The sequence below is a fragment of the Ricinus communis genome, chromosome 7, assembly GCF_019578655.1.
Source record: "Ricinus communis isolate WT05 ecotype wild-type chromosome 7, ASM1957865v1, whole genome shotgun sequence".
Classification (NCBI taxonomy): Eukaryota; Viridiplantae; Streptophyta; class Magnoliopsida; order Malpighiales; family Euphorbiaceae; genus Ricinus; species Ricinus communis.
The window spans coordinates 12,376,732-12,394,219 of NC_063262.1; the positions used below are offsets into that span (position 1 = coordinate 12,376,732).

The 17,488-nt window shown below is 34.2% G+C and overlaps 2 protein-coding genes across 10 annotated transcripts; both read right to left on the minus strand.

Annotated features, from left to right (window-relative positions):
- Nucleotides 1–396: 396 nt before the first annotated feature.
- LOC107262220 (uncharacterized mitochondrial protein AtMg00810-like) lies at nt 397–1,788 on the minus strand. The gene is made up of 3 exons (XM_015726697.1): nt 1,684–1,788; nt 1,532–1,613; nt 397–1,388 (listed from the first exon to the last, which is right to left on the minus strand). The coding sequence occupies exons 1-3, from the start codon at nt 1,786–1,788 to the stop codon at nt 397–399; spliced, it is 1,179 nt and encodes a 392-aa protein (XP_015582183.1).
- A 5,325-nt stretch (nt 1,789–7,113) lies between these two features.
- Nucleotides 7,114–9,946, minus strand: LOC8269366 (ABC transporter I family member 10). Of its 9 annotated transcripts, none has more exons than XM_048377324.1 (8): nt 9,764–9,940; nt 9,564–9,649; nt 9,385–9,469; nt 9,137–9,308; nt 8,790–8,876; nt 8,440–8,565; nt 8,238–8,360; nt 7,114–7,417 (listed from the first exon to the last, which is right to left on the minus strand). In XM_048377324.1, exons 3-8 carry the CDS (start codon nt 9,435–9,437, stop codon nt 7,208–7,210), a joined length of 771 nt encoding a protein of 256 aa, XP_048233281.1. In that variant the 5' UTR covers nt 9,438–9,469; nt 9,564–9,649; nt 9,764–9,940; the 3' UTR covers nt 7,114–7,207. The 9 variants fall into 9 exon arrangements, 8 of the variants coding, with proteins under 8 accessions (XP_048233281.1, XP_048233283.1, XP_048233286.1 ...); XM_048377326.1 differs by having other exon boundaries at nt 9,547–9,649; XR_007216780.1 differs by adding an exon at nt 7,768–7,940 and having other exon boundaries at nt 7,276–7,417; nt 9,385–9,649; nt 9,764–9,946.
- Between the last annotated feature and the right edge of the window lie 7,542 nt (nt 9,947–17,488).

Genomic DNA, 17,488 nt, shown 5'->3' on the forward strand with positions numbered 1-17,488 from the left:
ATGAGGATGAAGAAAAAGAGCTTTGATATTCTCCTTTAGTATTGTTACAGCCGTAATGAGGAAGAAGAACAAGAAGAAAAAAAAGAATAAAAAAAATGATTACGGGAGTATAAAAAAAGATGCAATATCACAAAAAAAAATGCTAACTTGGTTTTTGACAAAAAAAGAGAAGATAATAGTCTTACAAGAGATAACAGTAAAAATAAGATATAACAGAAAAATGCAAATTCTAATCCACGTTTTAAGCCTAGTGATGTGATCTAGTTTGACTAGGAAACAACTTAATCCTAAAGAAAAGGGATTATTCAGATAACTAAATAACAGAACATACTAAAATATCTAACACTAGTTCAATTAACTCCAACATCCTCCCTATAAACTGAACACTGTTGCAGTTCAGTTTATACTTGGAGCGGCACAGACACCCAGAAGACTTCGAAACTTAATGAACAAATCTAGCTTCAATGGCTTGGTCATTATGTCTACAACTTGTTCTTGTGCTCCACAATGAACCAACTTCACAACTCCATCCTTAGTTAGTTCACGAAGAAAATGAAACCGGATATCTATATGTTTGCTTTGACCATGTAGTACAGGATTTTTTGAGAGTGCAACAGCTGAACTATTATAACAGAAAATCGTTGTACCATCACTTTGAACATGATCAAAACTCTGCAAAATTCTCTTCAACCAAACTGTTTGGCAAGCACAAGCAGCTGCCGTAACAAACTCAGCTTCAGTGGTAGATAAAGTGACTATTGTTTGTTTCTTTGAAAACCAAGAAACCACCCTTGAATTCAGTAGAAAAACAAAACCTGATGTACTCCTTCTATCATCAGAATCGCCAGCATAATCACTATCAGTAAATGCAATCAGCTCTGCATCTCCTCCCCTTTTATAAAATACGCCAAATTCAAATGTTCCTTTTATATATCTTAACACCCTTTTAGCAACTTGAAAATGAAGTTCAGTTGGCTGCTCCATATATCTGCTTAAAAGACTCACGATAAACATGATATCAGGCCGGGTGGCAGTTAAATACATTAAGCTGCCAATTAATTGCTTATAACGGCTACTATCTACTCTTGCTCCATTTTCATCCCTTGTGAGTCTGCAACCTGGAATAATTGGATTTTGGACTGGATTACAATTATCCATATTAAACCTTGCTAAAACCTCCTGGGCATACCTCTTTTGGCAAATGAAAATTCCATCTCCACTCTGCAGTACTTCTATACCAAGGAAATACCTCATTTTTCCAAGGTCTGTCATGTCAAACTCACGCATCATAGAACTTTTAAATTCAATGAACATTTCCTCATCATTTCCAGTAAAAATTAAATCATCAACATAAAGACAAGCAATCAGAATTTTACCTACTTCTCTAACTTTAGTGAATAAGGTATGCTCATAAGGACATCGCTAAAACCTTTCTTACTAAAATATGACTCTATTCGACTATACCAGGCTCGAGGTGCCTGTTTCAGTCCGTATAAAGCCTTTTTTAACTTGTAAACCTTCTATTCAGCACCATTTTTCTCATACCCAGGTGGCTGCTCAATAAAAATCGCTTCACTAAGTTCTCCATGCAGGAACGCAGACTTAACATCCAACTGAAAAATTTCCCACCGCTTCTGAGCAGCTAAAGAGATCACCAATCGAATTATTTCCAAGCGTGCTTACAGGGGCAAAGACTTTAGTGTCGTCCACACCATGTTTTTGGGTGTAACCCTTTGCAACCAGACGTGCTTTGTATTTCTCTACTTCACCATTTTCATTGAGCTTCATTTTATACATCTATTTGACACCAACCTTCTTTGCACCAGTAGGAAGATCTGTCAATTACCAAGTGTCATTCTTCTCTATAGCTTCAATCTCAGTATCCATTGTTGCTCTCCATTTCTCATCAATTTGTGCTGCTTCGAAGGAAATTGGATCATTTGCTGCAAACATGACCCAATTTGATGTCTCTTCTTCTTCGTCTGATAAACCTTCTCCGTTGACATAATCTCTCATCCAAGCTGGTTACCGTGTGATTTGAGGCTGCAAATGTTGAGTTGTGATGTCACGACCCCACCCGTGGGCCCGTGACTGGCACTAGGGAATGGGTAGGCGTAAGGCCACCGAAACCCGTAGTAAGCCTGACACTCACTGACTTAAATATATATAAAAAAAAATTCCAGGTGTTACATTCTCCCCCCCTTAAAAGAAATTCGACCTCGAATTTTAAAAGAAAAGGGGCTTCACTTACGACTAAAACTAATTAGGAACCTCTCATCTCCACTCGGCTTCTCGGGAACTTTCCTCGGCAGAAATAAACTAAACCACAAGACTCATCGACAAAATCCTTAAATAAAACTGGCGAACCTGAAAATCCGCGATCCTCACTTACTACTCCTCGGAAACCAAATCTTCACTTGCTTCCACACACTAAGGGTCCAACACGAGCAAAGGATCGAAAATACACTTCCTCAGCTCAGAGTTACAAACAACTGGATTTAACCTCAGAGAACATTACTAATACTTGGCGGCAAGTCCAACTTACATGCCACCTCACCAACCTGCTGACAAAACCAAGGGTCTCCACACAAGAAGGGCCAATTCTGATCCTGCCAAAAATCCACTCACCAAGTTTCCTTCCTAATGACGTGCCCCTTGCACGTACAGAAAAATCCTTAACATCTACATCACATCATCCTCGACATAACATCCATCTGATCGCATCAACCGACACAACCCATGCCATCCTGACACAAGATTCCTCCTTGACTAAAATTCAAAAGCGTCCTTTATTATCTAACATGGGGCCTACAGCTCCACAGATTCATTCCCACATCAACTCAGCTCGTCATCTAGAGAATTCTCAAGCTAACACTATTTACTTTGAAAAATTACATCTTTACTTACTTTATAATCATCACTGATAAAAACTTTATTATCTTGCAAGAACACTTTTGTAAAATCATAAAATCTTCAGCCATTTCTCTTTATATAAAATTCTACAATATCGCGCACCAGGGTGATGATGCCCCTATCACCAAGGGTTGCAATGCACAATGTATGATGCATGCCCTAAAATAAATTTATGTATGCCTAACAGTGAAATGCCATATGCATTCTTACGGGACTGGGCGCAATATTGTATTTTAAAACACTTGTTCTACTTAGAAAAATAAACAATGTTCGCTTAAGTTTCTCTAGATTTCCGAGCATCCGAAAATACTCCTGCCACCTTTCTTAAGCTTCTTACAACCACAAAAATCAACCATAAAGCTCTGACATCTACTCGACTTCCCAGGCACTAACTTCGGCGCTACTCAATAAGGCGATGCCTGGTGCGATGACGAGGCAGCTCATGACACGACTGCAACCACGCTCTACACTAAAACTGACTGCGGTGCCCACTATCGAAACCACAATCAAAGCTTCTAAAGGCGGACTGCACTAATCACTTGAAAAAACATCACGAATCTATCGCGCTTCGGATCCTCCCATCGCTACAAAGCACATTCTCAGCACAGCACCAAGGACAAGCTTACAAGAAAGGAAAGACTGACTCTCTAACAGTGAAGGCTGAGACACTGGAGTCAATGAAAATAACAAGACAGACATGATCCTAACTCCGCAGTACCAAGAAAAATATCAACTTAGGTCGAAGGAAATCTAAACCTAAGCTCTGATACCAACTTTGTCACGACCCCACCCGTGGGCCCGTGACCGGCACTGGGGAATGGGTAGGCGTAAGGCCACCGAAACCCGTAGTAAGCTTGACACTCACTGACTTAAATATATATAAAAAAAAATTACGGGTGTTACATGTGAGATCTTCACTTGAGTTGGAAGAATGTTCTTCATTTGAGCTATCACTTACTCTTTCCTCATTATCATCATTCTCACTAGCTTCCACTTCACTTTCATTTCCATTTGCTGCATTTGCACCATCATCTCCCCAATCTAAGTCAACTAGAACAGCTTCTTTATGACTTTTTTCCCAGTCCCAACTTTTGTCTTCTTCAAACACCACATCTCTACTTACTATGATCTTTTCAAAGATAGGATCATATAGTCTGAATGCTTTTGACTCCTCGCTAACTCCAAGAAAAACACATCTTCTGCTCTTATCGTCAAGCTTCGTTCTTTTACAATCAGGAATGTGAGCATGAGCTACACACCCAAAAACTTTAAAGTATGCTACCGATGGCTTGAGTCCGCTCCATGCTTCTTCTGGGCACTTGTTTTTCACGGCAAGTGTTGGACTTCTATTAAGGATATGAACTGTCCAATTGACAGCTTCTAGCTAAAATGTTTTGGGAACTTTCTTTTCTGAAATCATGCTTTGAACCATATTCATGATCGTCCTATTTTTGCGCTCAGCTACACCGTTTTGTTGGGGAGAGTAGGTAGTTGTTAGTTGTCTTCGAATGCCATTCTCACTATAAAAATTTATGAAATCAAGTGAAGTGAACTCCCCCTCACAGTCTGTTCGAAGACCTTTAATGGCTAAGCCACTCTCCTTTTCAACTCGATTCTTAAATTGTTGGAAAGTAACAAAAGCATCTGATTTTACAACCAAAAAATAAACCCAAACTTTTTGACTAAAATCATCAATGAAAGTGATCAGATACCTTTTGTTGCTGTTGGATATGGGACTGATTGGTCCACATATATCGGCATGCACCAATTCAAGAATTTGTGAAGCTCTCCATGTACTTTGTCGAGGGAAAGAATTTCTTTGTTGTTTCCCCACCAAGTAGTCTTCACATATTCTTGATGAAGTGTCGAAGTATGGAAGCCCTCTCACCATCCCTTTTTATTGAAGACGTCTCAATCCATTGAAACTTAGATGCCCATATCTACAATGCCACATTCAAGCTGGGTCATCCATGAAGGAGTTGAGACATTTCTCCTCTTTTATCTGTGTCACAGCAGATAACTTAAACATCTGATTCGACGACATCGCGATCTCCACAATTAGCCCTTTATTTGGATGAAAAATTTTGCACACTCCTTTTTTATGAGAAATTCAAGTCCTTTCTCAGCTAGTTGACCAATGCTCAATAGATAATTTTTTAATCCTGGAACATAGAACACACAAGTAATGATTTGCACATAACCATTTACTAATATGCGTACGGTACCTTTGCCTTTCACATCCATACTTGAATTGTCTCCCAATTTCACTTTCTCCCTGAAATTGTCATCAAGGTAAGAGAAAAGTTCCTTCTTTCCACACATATGGTTACTGCAGCTAGAATCTAAAAACCAAAACTCCTTGTTCTTGCTATTATTGTCACTCATATACGCCATCAGCAACATTTCTTCATTACTTTCTACATAGTTTGCTTTCTCATCAGATTCCTTGCTAGGACATTCATACTGAAAATGGCCAAGTTTGTGACAATGATAACATTCAACAGTGGATCTGTCTACTGCCTCCACCTCTTCCCTCTACCGCGATTCCTCCCTCGACCTCTTCCCCTTCCTCTCGAAGATTCTCCAAAAGTAACCTTCAGTGCTTGCTCTTCCATAACCTGAGATTTCATTCGCTGTTCATGCACTAGAAGACTGCTTTGTAACTCATCAATAGTGATAACATCCAAGTCTTTTGACTCTTCAATAGAGCACACAACATAGTTGAACTTGGGTGTCATGGATCGTAGAATCTTCTCAATAACATCTACATCCTCTATCTTTGCCTTATTGATTCTCAGCTTGTTGACGATTGTGAGAGTACGAGCAAAGTACTCATTTACAGTCTACCCTTCATTCATGCTAAGCACATCGTATTCCTTTTGTAGCGCTTGACGTTGTGCTCGTTGTGCCTTGATATTTTCGGCCCAAGGAATCCCAGAATACCTTTTGTTGTTTCTTTGTTCAAGATTGTTTCCAGAATTGATATATCAATGGCCTGAAATAGATAATTCTTTGCTTTCATATCTTTCAATCTTGCATCTTCAAAAACTTTCTTTTGTGCTTTATTGAGTTGCTCTCCTTCTGCTGCAGCAGGAACTCCATTCTTTATTACTGACCAATATTCCTTTGATCTCATGAAATTCTCCATGAGCATACACCAGTGATCGTAGTGCCCATCGAATTTCGGAATCGCTGCTTCTACGAATCCACTCTCGGTTGTCATATTCTCAATATTAATGTAGGAGACTACTGCTCCTATGATGATCAGACCTTTGTGATTGGCTCTGATACCAGATCTTAACTTGGTTTTGACCAAAAAAGAGAAGATAATAGTCTTACAAGAGATAACAGTAAAAATAAGAGATAACAGAAAAATACAAATTCTAATCCACGTTTTAAGCCTAGTGACGTGGTCTAGTTTGACTAGGAAACAACTTAATCCTAAAGAAAAGGGATTATTCAGCTAACTAAATAACAGAACATACTAAAATATCTAACACTAGTTTAATTAACTCCAACAAAAAAAAAAAAAAAATAAAGTAAAAATGAAAGAAAGACAAAACTACCGTATAAATGATATGTTCTTTTAAAAAATATATATATATATATATAGTGTGATTTCCTCAATAAAGAATTCAAGAGAGTGAACATCAAGGTTCAAATTTTACCAAGAGCAAACCCCTCTTAATTAATAGTAAAAGAATAAAAGAGAATGCGCGTATAAAAAGTGCCAGCTACAGTAAATTGAAATCCAATTTAAGGAGAAATTCGTAACTTCGCCTGCCCAAGCCCTACGCGTGTTGCCCCTCCCTCGCTGATTCCCTAATAAGAAAAGCGACGCCCTCGCTGATCCCCTAATAAGAAAAACGACGCCGTTTGCCTCCTTCATGTCTTTTCGCTACACCCGTCTAAAGTCCATTACTTACATGTCCCCACCCGCTTAACCTGCAATACTATACTAAAATAAAATGAAACTAAGAAGAATCGAAGTTTTGGTCCCATTATGAGGTGGCCAGGTGGACTTCAAATTGTCAAAGTGCTCAAGGGGAAAGGACTTAAGTTGCCTGGATAGACATGCTAGGCTAGGCTCCCCCATTACCATCGTAGATAAGAAATGCATGAAACAGTAGCTATTGATTCGGTTTTACACGATAAAGATGCCATAACAATATAAAAATAACTTCAGTAATTTTGACCACATAAATAAAATCATAGTTCATTAAATGCTTATATCATTCAAAATATTTATTTCGTAAAGTACACGAGGTGATTAATCACCGAGGAGAAAATATCCTCAAGAATTAATTTGGTTGATGTATGTGGATTGCCTGTCTTTGATGAAATTCATTATGCTTGATCCATTACCACGCTTGACAATTCTCCCGTTTTCCATATAGAAAGCACCATCTGCATACTCGAGTTCTTCTAACCGATGGGTTACCCATAGAGCTGTGATTTCACCAGATGCAGCCAAAGAACTCTTGACTGCTTTGATCACCCCAATCTAGAAATCAATAGAAATTTCTCTTGTTTAGAACAGCTTGATCCAGAGAGAGTAAATAAATAATGCTCCTGAGCAATTAGAGGTGGTTTATATCATGTGACTTCAAGAAATATCACTGTCATAAACACTACATGCAAAAAGAAAAAATGCTTGGAATCTTAGAGAATAAAACTGCCAAACTATGACCTTGGATTTGGAAGATAGGTGTTTATGTCCTTGAATTTTAGCTCATTAGAAGACATGATATTTACATGAAGATGCAAAAACAGAACCACAAAAATACAAAAGTTGGCATCATTATGATGTTAGTTAAAGCGCAGCAATTATTTAGAAAGATGAGATATCTGAACCTCCAAAGCAGAAGCACTGCAGTAAAGAAGAGATGGAGGGTAAGAGCAATATTAGTTTAATTGCCCTCCCCCTTGCAGAGAAACCATTCATGTGAAGCTCGCATCCTGCAGCAAAATGAAATATTCCCCTCCCGGCAGCAATTCGTTTGGTTGTGTGTTGTATACAGATAAGTATGCACCCAAATAAAATAGAAGAAAATAAGGTTTTGAAAAATGCATAGCCCGAAAGCATCTTCCTTTTCTATTTTTGCTTTTCTTTTCCTTTTCTTGATAATGTTTTATCAAGCAAATGCATCTGAGAATGCTGTCTTCACAATCAATCATAACATATTATCTGGCACCCATCAAGCAAGTGTAGTTGTTATAGATGCAATCAAACATGCAAATTAACCAAAGCAGGGAATCTTATCTCTATTATCAATCAATATCTGATTTTAAAACTGACACATTAATCACTGAAAATATCATACCTGATCATTATTATCCAAGAATGTTGTGAGCTCATCCAATAAAAGCACTTTGCATCTTTCAGCTAGAGCACCAGCAATGGCAATCCTTTGCTTTTGGCCCCCACTTAGGGTTTGAACTGGCCTCTGACTTGTAGAGCAAGATGATCACATAATGGACATCCAACTAAATATACTTATGGAGATATTTGACAGATAAGCTTACTTGCATATAGGTAGCCATGCCAACAGCATCCAGAGCTTTTGACACCCTATGCCTAACTTCATCCTCAGTCAGGTTGAACTTACCAAGGCCAAATGATACATCAGCTTCAACTGTGGGCATCACAACCTGTAGCCAGAAGGAAATTGCTCTATAATTCCACGCATTTGACGAAAGTGAACATGTATAAGCTTAACATTTGGCTCACTCTTTTAAAAGATGAGGCTTCAAATCTCATTTACATCGTCTCAATTGTCAAATCTCCACAAATTCAATTTCAACACCTCGGAGGTAACACATATACTAATCCGAATATAAACATATAAATAAAGAAGGAGAAGAAGAACACAAACCTGATGGTCTGGATTTTGGAAAACAAAGCTCTTAGGCCTTTTCACATACAGTGCCCCACTGGTTGGCTGTAAAAGACCAGCCAAAATCTGTCTCATTCACAAAATATAATTCTGTAATTACTCTGATGATCAAAATAAAAGACAAGACTTCATACCATGCACCATCTAGCTCACTTGTCATATCAGCATGAACATTCAAACAAGAAATACTTGAAGAGGGTTGCAATTTGTTTTCAATCACTAGAACCACCCACAATGTGTTTGTCAAAATGTACTATTTTCTTTCCACCAACTCATTAGGAAACAAACATGTAGAACTCAAATTCAACAGTGTTTTTCTGCTTTACCTTCAAAAGGGTAGACTTTCCGCAGCCATTTGGTCCGAGAAGCATCCAAAGCTGTCCGGAGGGAACATCGAGGGAGCAGTCTTTGAGAATGGGAAGCAATTTCCCCTGCCTTGTTGCGAATGAGAAGCTCAGATTCCTACCTTCAATCGCGAAATTGTCAGTCATGTTACTCCTGCGAATACACAAACCAACCAAATTTAGTGAAAGAATTGCCACTAAACGAATTTGTAGAGAGATAGAGAGGATACCTGCTTCCTTGTGCAGTGGCAAGGAGGCAGTGAGATTGAAGTGCTGTCGACATAATGAAGAAAAAGGCCTCCCAATCAGGGCTGCCTGCACCAGTAAAGAGAGCAATTATTCATTTATAAGCAAAAGATAGAAAAGTGACTAGAAAGGCGAGATGAAGGCACTAAGTGATGAAGGAAGCCTCAATTAGTTTATTTTAGCTCTTCAAAGTGGCGGATTGCCGACAGCTCACAGGTCAGGTGGGGATGCCAGCGCCGGTAGTTGATGCTATCCGTTTAAAACATAAAATAAAAGGGATAATCACTCCTACGGTATTTAAAATTTTTAAATCTTAACAAATCAGTATATGAACTCTTTTTCCTGACAAATTGGTTGTCGAACCTGCAAATCGCAAACGTTTTGATGCTTTTAACAGGTGTCCATCCGTTGCCAATGCCACCGCAAACAAACTGCTGACCCAGTGTGATCAGCAAAAAAAGACATTTAACACCCCTAATCTCACCTTATATAAGCACATAGATTTAGGGATTTTGACTCATCTTTTCTTTTTTCTCTTTTTTTTTTTCCATTTTTATTCCTTTACCCTTCTATTTATACTGTGGTTTTTTCTTAAAACGGATAATGTTATTGATGTATTATTTACGATGGTCAATGTGTGATGAGAACCTTATAAACAAACCACATTCTGAGCAGGAGATCCATGGCATCTGAGAGTGGCTCTTGTTTATGTTTTAGATGGATCAATGGACCGACTTATAAGGAGAGAAAAATAAATCACACCTAATTTATTGAGGTGAATAAAAAATTCAGAGGTTAACATGCAACAAATGAAGAGAAAATAAATGGTTGTGGATATGGAGCATTTTGTCATTATTAATTATTTTATACAAATGATCAATAATATTAATGGAAACGAGTGTAATTGTGTAAATAGTGGTAAATCTGATAATACAAAAAAATGGATTCTAGCAATTGGTTTAAACAAGGGGAAATGGAGTTAGTGTTAATATGTTGGGTATAGAAGTCAGTGTTAATTAAGAGTTAGTATTAGTCTGTCGGGTGTAGATGTTAGTGTTAGGAGTTAGTATTAATTTTATTTTGCTGATTGTACTTTGGTTTATGGATGCTACATTGACTATAATTCCTGGTAAATTAAAGTAAGAGAAGCATCATTAGCTTTAAACCGTATGTCTTTGTTCATACTATGTGCATATATAGTCTTGGCCAACTGTTGTCTAAATAATATATTTGAAAAATTTAAGTTGTGCAAAGTTGCTTTATTACTATTATACTTATATATCTCGAGTTAAATAAATAAATTGTAAATCTTAAATCGCGAGTTAAATAAATAAACTGATTTGCTCACATCAAAATAAGTTGTATCAATAAATCTATTTTTTTTATAATAAAAAAATCATCTTTAAATATCTAAGGAAAGCATAAAAAGAGTATGCTTAATAAAAGTAGAATCTAACAAATAAGTTTAGACAATTTACTATAAATAGTAAATATCTAATTCACCATGAATAGGAAAAATATAAAATAAATTTAAAATTTAAAATAAGATTTTTTTTTCATAAATTTTCCTCGTTCGGCTTGTGCTTCTAATTCTTGAATTAATATTAGAACTTATGGTACTTCCTATGATGTTTTGACAAGTTTTGTCGTTGAAGTTGTTACTATCATCTTGATTTTTGTCTTTTTATCCTTTCTTATTTGGTCATGATTTATGGATGATCTGTTTCTCATCTACTTTTTATTCTTAGATGCTAAATATAAATATAAAAGTTTAAAATATATTGCAAAATATTAGGTTCAGTATCTCTTTTTCGCATCCAGATATCAAGGAAAAAATAAAAAATTTTATGATGAAAATTACTATTTTTTTAGTATTCATCATAAAAATCGATTCTTTCATTCCTTCTTTTGTTTTTTATATTATTTATTCTTAAAAATATAATTAGAGTTTTGATCAATGATAAATATGATTAGATTAGTTTCTTTCATTAATATACATGTTAATAGGGTCTTAAACCTGATAATAAGGACTTAGGGTATTTTTTTTGAGATCTGATGTTTTGAACCTGGTAAATTAAAGTAACAGAAGTATCATTAGCTTTAAACCGTACGTTTTTGTTCATATTATGTGCATATATATAGTCTTGGCCAACTATTTTCTAAATAATATATTTGAAAAATTTAAGTTGTAAAAAATTGCTTCATTACTATTATAATCATATACCTTGAGTTAAATAAATAAATTGTAAATTGAAAATTGTGAATTACATAAATTGTTAAATAAATAAACTGATTTGCTCATCTCAAAACCAGTTATATCAATAAATCCACTTATTTATAAAGAAATCATCTTTAAATGTCTAAGCAAAACATAAAAAGAATGCTTCATAAAAGTAGAATCTAACAAAGAAGTTTGGAAAATTTACTATAAATAGTAAATATCTAATTGACGATGAATAGGCAAAACACAAAATAAATTAGAAATTGTAAAAATAAGAATTTTTTTTCATAAATCTTCCTCACTGGGCTTGTCCTTCTAATTTTGAGTTAATATTAGAACTTATAGTGCTTTCTATAATATTTTGATAACTTTTGTTGTTAAAGTTATTACTACCTTCCTAATTTTGTCTTTTTATCCTTCCTTATTTAGTCACTATTTGTGGATGATCTATTTCTCATCTGCTTTTTATTCTTAGATGCTAAATATAAATACAAAATTTTAAAATGTTTTGCAAAATATTAATGTGAGTACCCTTTTTTTGAATTTAGATATCGACAAAATAATGAAAAATCCTATGATAAAAGTTATAGCCTTTTCGTATCTCGGAAAATGAGGGACAAGCGAATCAGAGGTTAGGGTCAAGGTTAATACATATAGAATTATCTTTTTAAAATCAATTTGGTTGTAATTGTCAGAAAAAATCAAATTTGAGGTCAAATTGGTGATTTTTATAAAATCAGAGACTAAACTGTAAATTTTTAAACTTTCTCTATAGAGCCAACCGGCTCTATGGCTCTTTATAGAACCGATTGAATTTTGGCACTCTGACATTATTTTTTTAAATGATTTTATGTTCAGATACAAATTCTAGAAGGTTTCCTTGATGATACTCATCGTTTTATCGATAATTATTTAAATTTTAAATAAATAAATTGGATATTTATCTATATTTCTTAAAAATCTATCATTATAAATAGAAAGAGGTGTTTAAGATTTCAGGGGGAAATCAAGAACTAAAAATCGAATCTGAGTTAAATCGATATAGAAGAAACACTGAGAAAGAAAGAACAAAAAAATCAAAAAGAAAAAGAAAAAAAGCATTGTTAATCATAGCCATCGTTAGAGAGTTTAAGCCTCTAAAAAAAGAGCAATTTTAGAAAATAAGTCACTTAAGAATGAGCATTTTTGAAAACTATTTTTCAATCGACAGAAGATTTCTCAAACATCAAAGCCTAAAATGCTCATTATTCCAAAAATGCTAACATGATCAAATCCTAAAATCAAATCAAATCAAATCCTAAAATAATCAAACATCATAACAAGAATGAGCATGTTTCTAAAAGTTGAATAGAAACATGTTACAAGGTTAATGTTTAGATCTAATTGTTATTATGATTAAGTAATTGAATATGATAAAACATGATTCTTTTATTTTGATTGCCTCTTGTTAGTCTATGAGATTTAGGATTTTCTAGTAATTTAGGTTTTAATTGGCTTATGTAATTTTTTTATGTTTTTAGTATTTTTCTATCTCATTCTAATCAACTTTTAACGTTTGTGCATGTGGAAATCGGCTCTAGGGATGCGAGATTATGCTGATGATTGAGAAAACTTCGATGTGAACCTGCCTAAAGCCCATAGAGGTGATCGGCTCTTCACATAGAGCTGATTGGTTGTTCATGCCAGACACCTATTTTTTATGTATTTTTTTGACGTATTTGGATGTTATTTTCAACCTCTGTATAGTTTTAGGTCTTTTCATTTTTGTAAATCGTAGTTTTAGGCGGGTTGTAATAATTAAGATTTTTTTCAGCTTTATTTTTTTTATTTTTGTTTACTATACGTTAATCAAATCAAATAATTAAGTGATTGATTAATTAAAATGGGCCACATAGACTTAGGGCTAAAAGCTGATCTTGATGCAACCAAGGATGTATATAAGTCAACTAGCATGGATCCACTAGCCTATACAAGACCAATGACACGAGCAAGGAGTAAGAAGTTCAAGCAAGCCTTAAATTCTTACTTGGAGCATGTTTTGAAGATGGCTAATGATGGTGCTTTTGATGATGATAACAATACCTTAAAGATAGTGACAGTAATTGTTATTAATGAAGATTGAGGCAGAAGCTCATCTTCAATAAGGCACGACCATGCCTTACAACCTGTGAGCTACGCAAAATCTGTACAGAAGATCATTGTCAATAAGGCGTGACCACACCTTACAATTTCATGAGCTGCTGGAACCTGTAAAAAGAGCTTTGAATTTTTCAAGATAAATTCGTAGTGTTCTCATTTTTTAGTTAATTTTCTCTATTTTTTGAAGTACTGGATAAAGAGGACTTTCTCCATGAATTTAGGATTTTAATTTGTTTAGATTACTCTTTATTTTATCCTTCCTTATAGGGATAAGATCAGCCGCATATTATGAGTCTTTTAGGGTTTGATTTTTATTCCTTATCTCTTAGTCCTTTTTAGGGTTAAAATCATTTTAAAACTCTATAAATAGAGTTATGTATTTCGGCCAAAAGGGCATTAGATCAATATATCATTTTGAATGAAGTTTATTTTCCTTGAGTTGTTAACTCTTGAATTTCTTGAGATTAAATTAACTTGTTTAGTTTAGTTTCGCATCTACATGTTTAATCAATCAATTAACTTTTTATTAGTTTCTTGGGTTGTTTGAACATTCTTCATCTATTTATAACTAAAGGGCTTAGTAGTTCTATTACTAAGTTTGTTAGTTCCATAATAAATTGCAAACTTTCAAGTTAGATCTTAGGGCGACAATTCAAACTTATTGGTAAGGGTGCTTCCTCTTAAATAGGGAGAGCGTTTATCAGTTTGAGTTTCTCACCATTGCTCATCTTGGTGTTTAAACGTATCCGATTCGAGTTCGTATCAGATCCAACATGAATCTGGTAGTTTAATAGAATAATCAACCTTAACTGGGGCTGAAACCTTAAAATCCAAATAGACTAGTGAGCTTTGACATGTTTAGTTAAGGTTTTTGAACTTAGTTAGGATTAAGATCATAAAGAATTGGCCTTCTCATAACAAGTAGTCAATTAGTTTTAAAGTTTATAATTCAAAAGGATAATTGGTAATTGGGCTAGACTAGATTGGCCTTACACATAAGTGGTTAGTAGATTAGATCAAGGACTCAAATATGGGCTAGGTTAATTAAAATGGACTAGACTTAGGTGTATTATGTGTGACATTTTGGCAATGCATGTGTATGAATTGCTTACATTTTATATGGAGTAATTTGTTAAACAATAGAATTAAAGACTAATATACACAAATAAGGAAGTTGGCTTCTAGATCCATCTCTAGACTCTGTGGCGTAAGTTTCCTTATGAAATCTGAGAAATGTCACTCATTAGTAAAAGTGTCTTGGTGATTACCCGAGTGGCGACTCCCATCTCCGCTAGTCTGAATGACTAGTTAGCGTATTTTTGATCAGGTTAAAAAGCCTTACAGTGCCGTTGTTGCTAAAGACACTTAGGTGCGTGCCCGAAACCACTGCCTACAATTAGTACAAATAAAATGTTGCTAGAATAATCATTACATATAATTGGTTGTTTCTCATCAAGCACTTGCATGAATAGTTACTCCATCACTAGTATTCCCAAGGCCTGCCATCATCAATTCTAGTTGACTACAGGTGAATTCAATAAAATATTTCGTACTGTTGATAAACTCTAGGTTCAGAAGTCAATTCTACAGCCTACTACACATCCATTGATAATCAAATCTCATTATTTATCCCTATGTTATTTTAAAAATTATTACTGCTTAATTAACTAATTAAGTTTTAAATAGACTTGATATGCATATTCTCATATGCACGATTAATTAATTTTAAATCATACGCTCAATAAGCACCTTAAAAATCCGTTTCAAAATTGATAGGGTCCTGCTCATTCAAAAATGCATGCATATGAACAGGAATAAATGCATAATATCCATACATATGTAAAAAATTTGACAACGTCTCACTATGGTTCTTTTTTTCATATATGCTCATTCATCTGACTTGTAACCCATTTAAGGTATTCACATGAATCAACACGTATTGTATTATGCATTTGGAGAATAATAAGAGATATTGTGGACTTTCTACATATGCATGAATACTCTTACATCCGCCTAGTTGACATACATATGTCGCATTCACAAACGGTCCAACTTTGATAATTCGATGACCTCTCACTATCCAGTAAGAGACACCAAACCAACTTTTAAGGCTACATACACTAGGAGAGTAGTATATATTAAAGGTCATGTTATTTTTGTTTATATTATGTTAAATATAATTTTACAATATTAATCTAAGTAGTCTCCTGAAAATTCGGTAAAACTCCCCCCATAAATAAGCATATTTCCCCCATAAAACGGGTCTATTTCCTAATAAATCATTTAATTATCACACATATAAATATTGAACAAATAAAATAATAAACTCAAAATATTAAAAGAGCACTTCTATGAATTAAACATATATCCTTCACCACTTGGATCACCAAATACTTGGCAAAATATAAACAAATATAAACACACAAAATAATAACTTCAATGACCTTAAAAAAATACTTCTAACAATTAAACATATATCCTTCGCCTCTTGTTCTCCTTCGTCACTAATTATCTGGCATAATACAAAAGAATATAAAACACATAAAATAATAATTTTAAAAATCTAAACAAACACTTCTAACAATTAAACATATATCCTTCGCCTCCAATTCTCCTCGGGTCACCAAATACCTAATAAAGTACAACCATACATACAAAAATGTGGTTATAAATTTAAATTTAAATTTTATATGATATAAAAGAATACACCTCTGAAGCAAAGACCTGAAATTAACACCCCTGCCAACCACTACTATCTACTTTCTCAATAGAAAATAACTAATGGAAGAGACATAAATTAAATATATTAATCTAAGCCAAAAAGTAATCTAAGAACAACAACTATACTCCCATATAATAATTCAGTTGTTATTAGGCTACTAATCTATTGAACATATAATTTAATTTAATTATTAAATAATTAATTAAAAAATTTTACTATGAGAAGGGATTATATATGGTTTACATTCAGTCATTGACTAAAAAATGTAGCCTTTGGTTGCTATCATGTAGTTTTTTTTCATTTCCATGTTAAATTTCTGGATGCAAAATTACAAAATTGATATTCTCTTTCAGGCTGATGATAAGGCAACAACATCTACGGTCGATGACTAATTAAACTAATGACTTGTGACTTTTTTTTGAATAAACTAATAATTTGTGACTTAGTAGCATAGAAGAAGAGAATTAGAGATAATGCAAGGAATTTATTATGAAACTGAGTCCAAGAGAGTCTAGGATGACTGCACATGCAAAAAACCTTTTCCTTGCTATAATATTGAACATATTAGAGATAACATTGATGTCTTTTCACCTCAACCTTATTTTAAACATTTTATTTCTTTCCAGGAGACTATCATAACTTTTAATAAAGAAGATGCTAACTCTAAAATATTACTTTTCTTAAAAAAAAATTAAACAAAACAGTCTTGAGAAATATTTTAGATAACTATCCTTTCAAAGTTGCAACAAAAGAATATTGTGAGCTTTTAGAACAACTGCCAAACTTAATATTACTAACTAAATTCCAAATCAGAATACCAAACCAAGCAAAAAAAAACTATATTCTCCCGACTAATTTTAATTTAACACATCAATCAATTTTAGTACTGAGAAAATCTAAAAATTATTTTAATCATTAACAAAATTTCTTATTGATTTTTAATCTCCCATCTATTAATTAGAGAGCTCAAGATTTCTTTATAAGCCGCTAGTTCCACTAATCTCAA

What these genes read in the sequence shown, in the direction of transcription:
- LOC107262220 (XM_015726697.1), bottom strand. Translation starts at nt 1,788, where the DNA reads ATGAAGCTCAATGAAAATGGTGAAGTAGAGAAATACAAAGCACGTCTG. An exon ending in ACACTAAAGTCTTTGCCCCT is followed by an intron (nt 1,614 to 1,683) that starts GTAAGCACGCTT and finishes GAAATTTTTCAG; the next exon opens with TTGGATGTTAAGTCTGCGTT. An exon ending in ACCTGGGTATGAGAAAAATG is followed by an intron (nt 1,389 to 1,531) that starts GTGCTGAATAGA and finishes TATTCACTAAAG; the next exon opens with TTAGAGAAGTAGGTAAAATT.
- LOC8269366 (XM_048377328.1), bottom strand. Translation starts at nt 9,437, where the DNA reads ATGTCGACAGCACTTCAATCTCACTGCCTCCTTGCCACTGCACAAGGA. An exon ending in TCCAAAATCCAGACCATCAG is followed by an intron (nt 8,566 to 8,789) that starts GTTTGTGTTCTT and finishes TTCTGGCTACAG; the next exon opens with GTTGTGATGCCCACAGTTGA. An exon ending in TCTTGGATAATAATGATCAG is followed by an intron (nt 7,418 to 8,237) that starts GTATGATATTTT and finishes ATTGATTTCTAG; the next exon opens with ATTGGGGTGATCAAAGCAGT.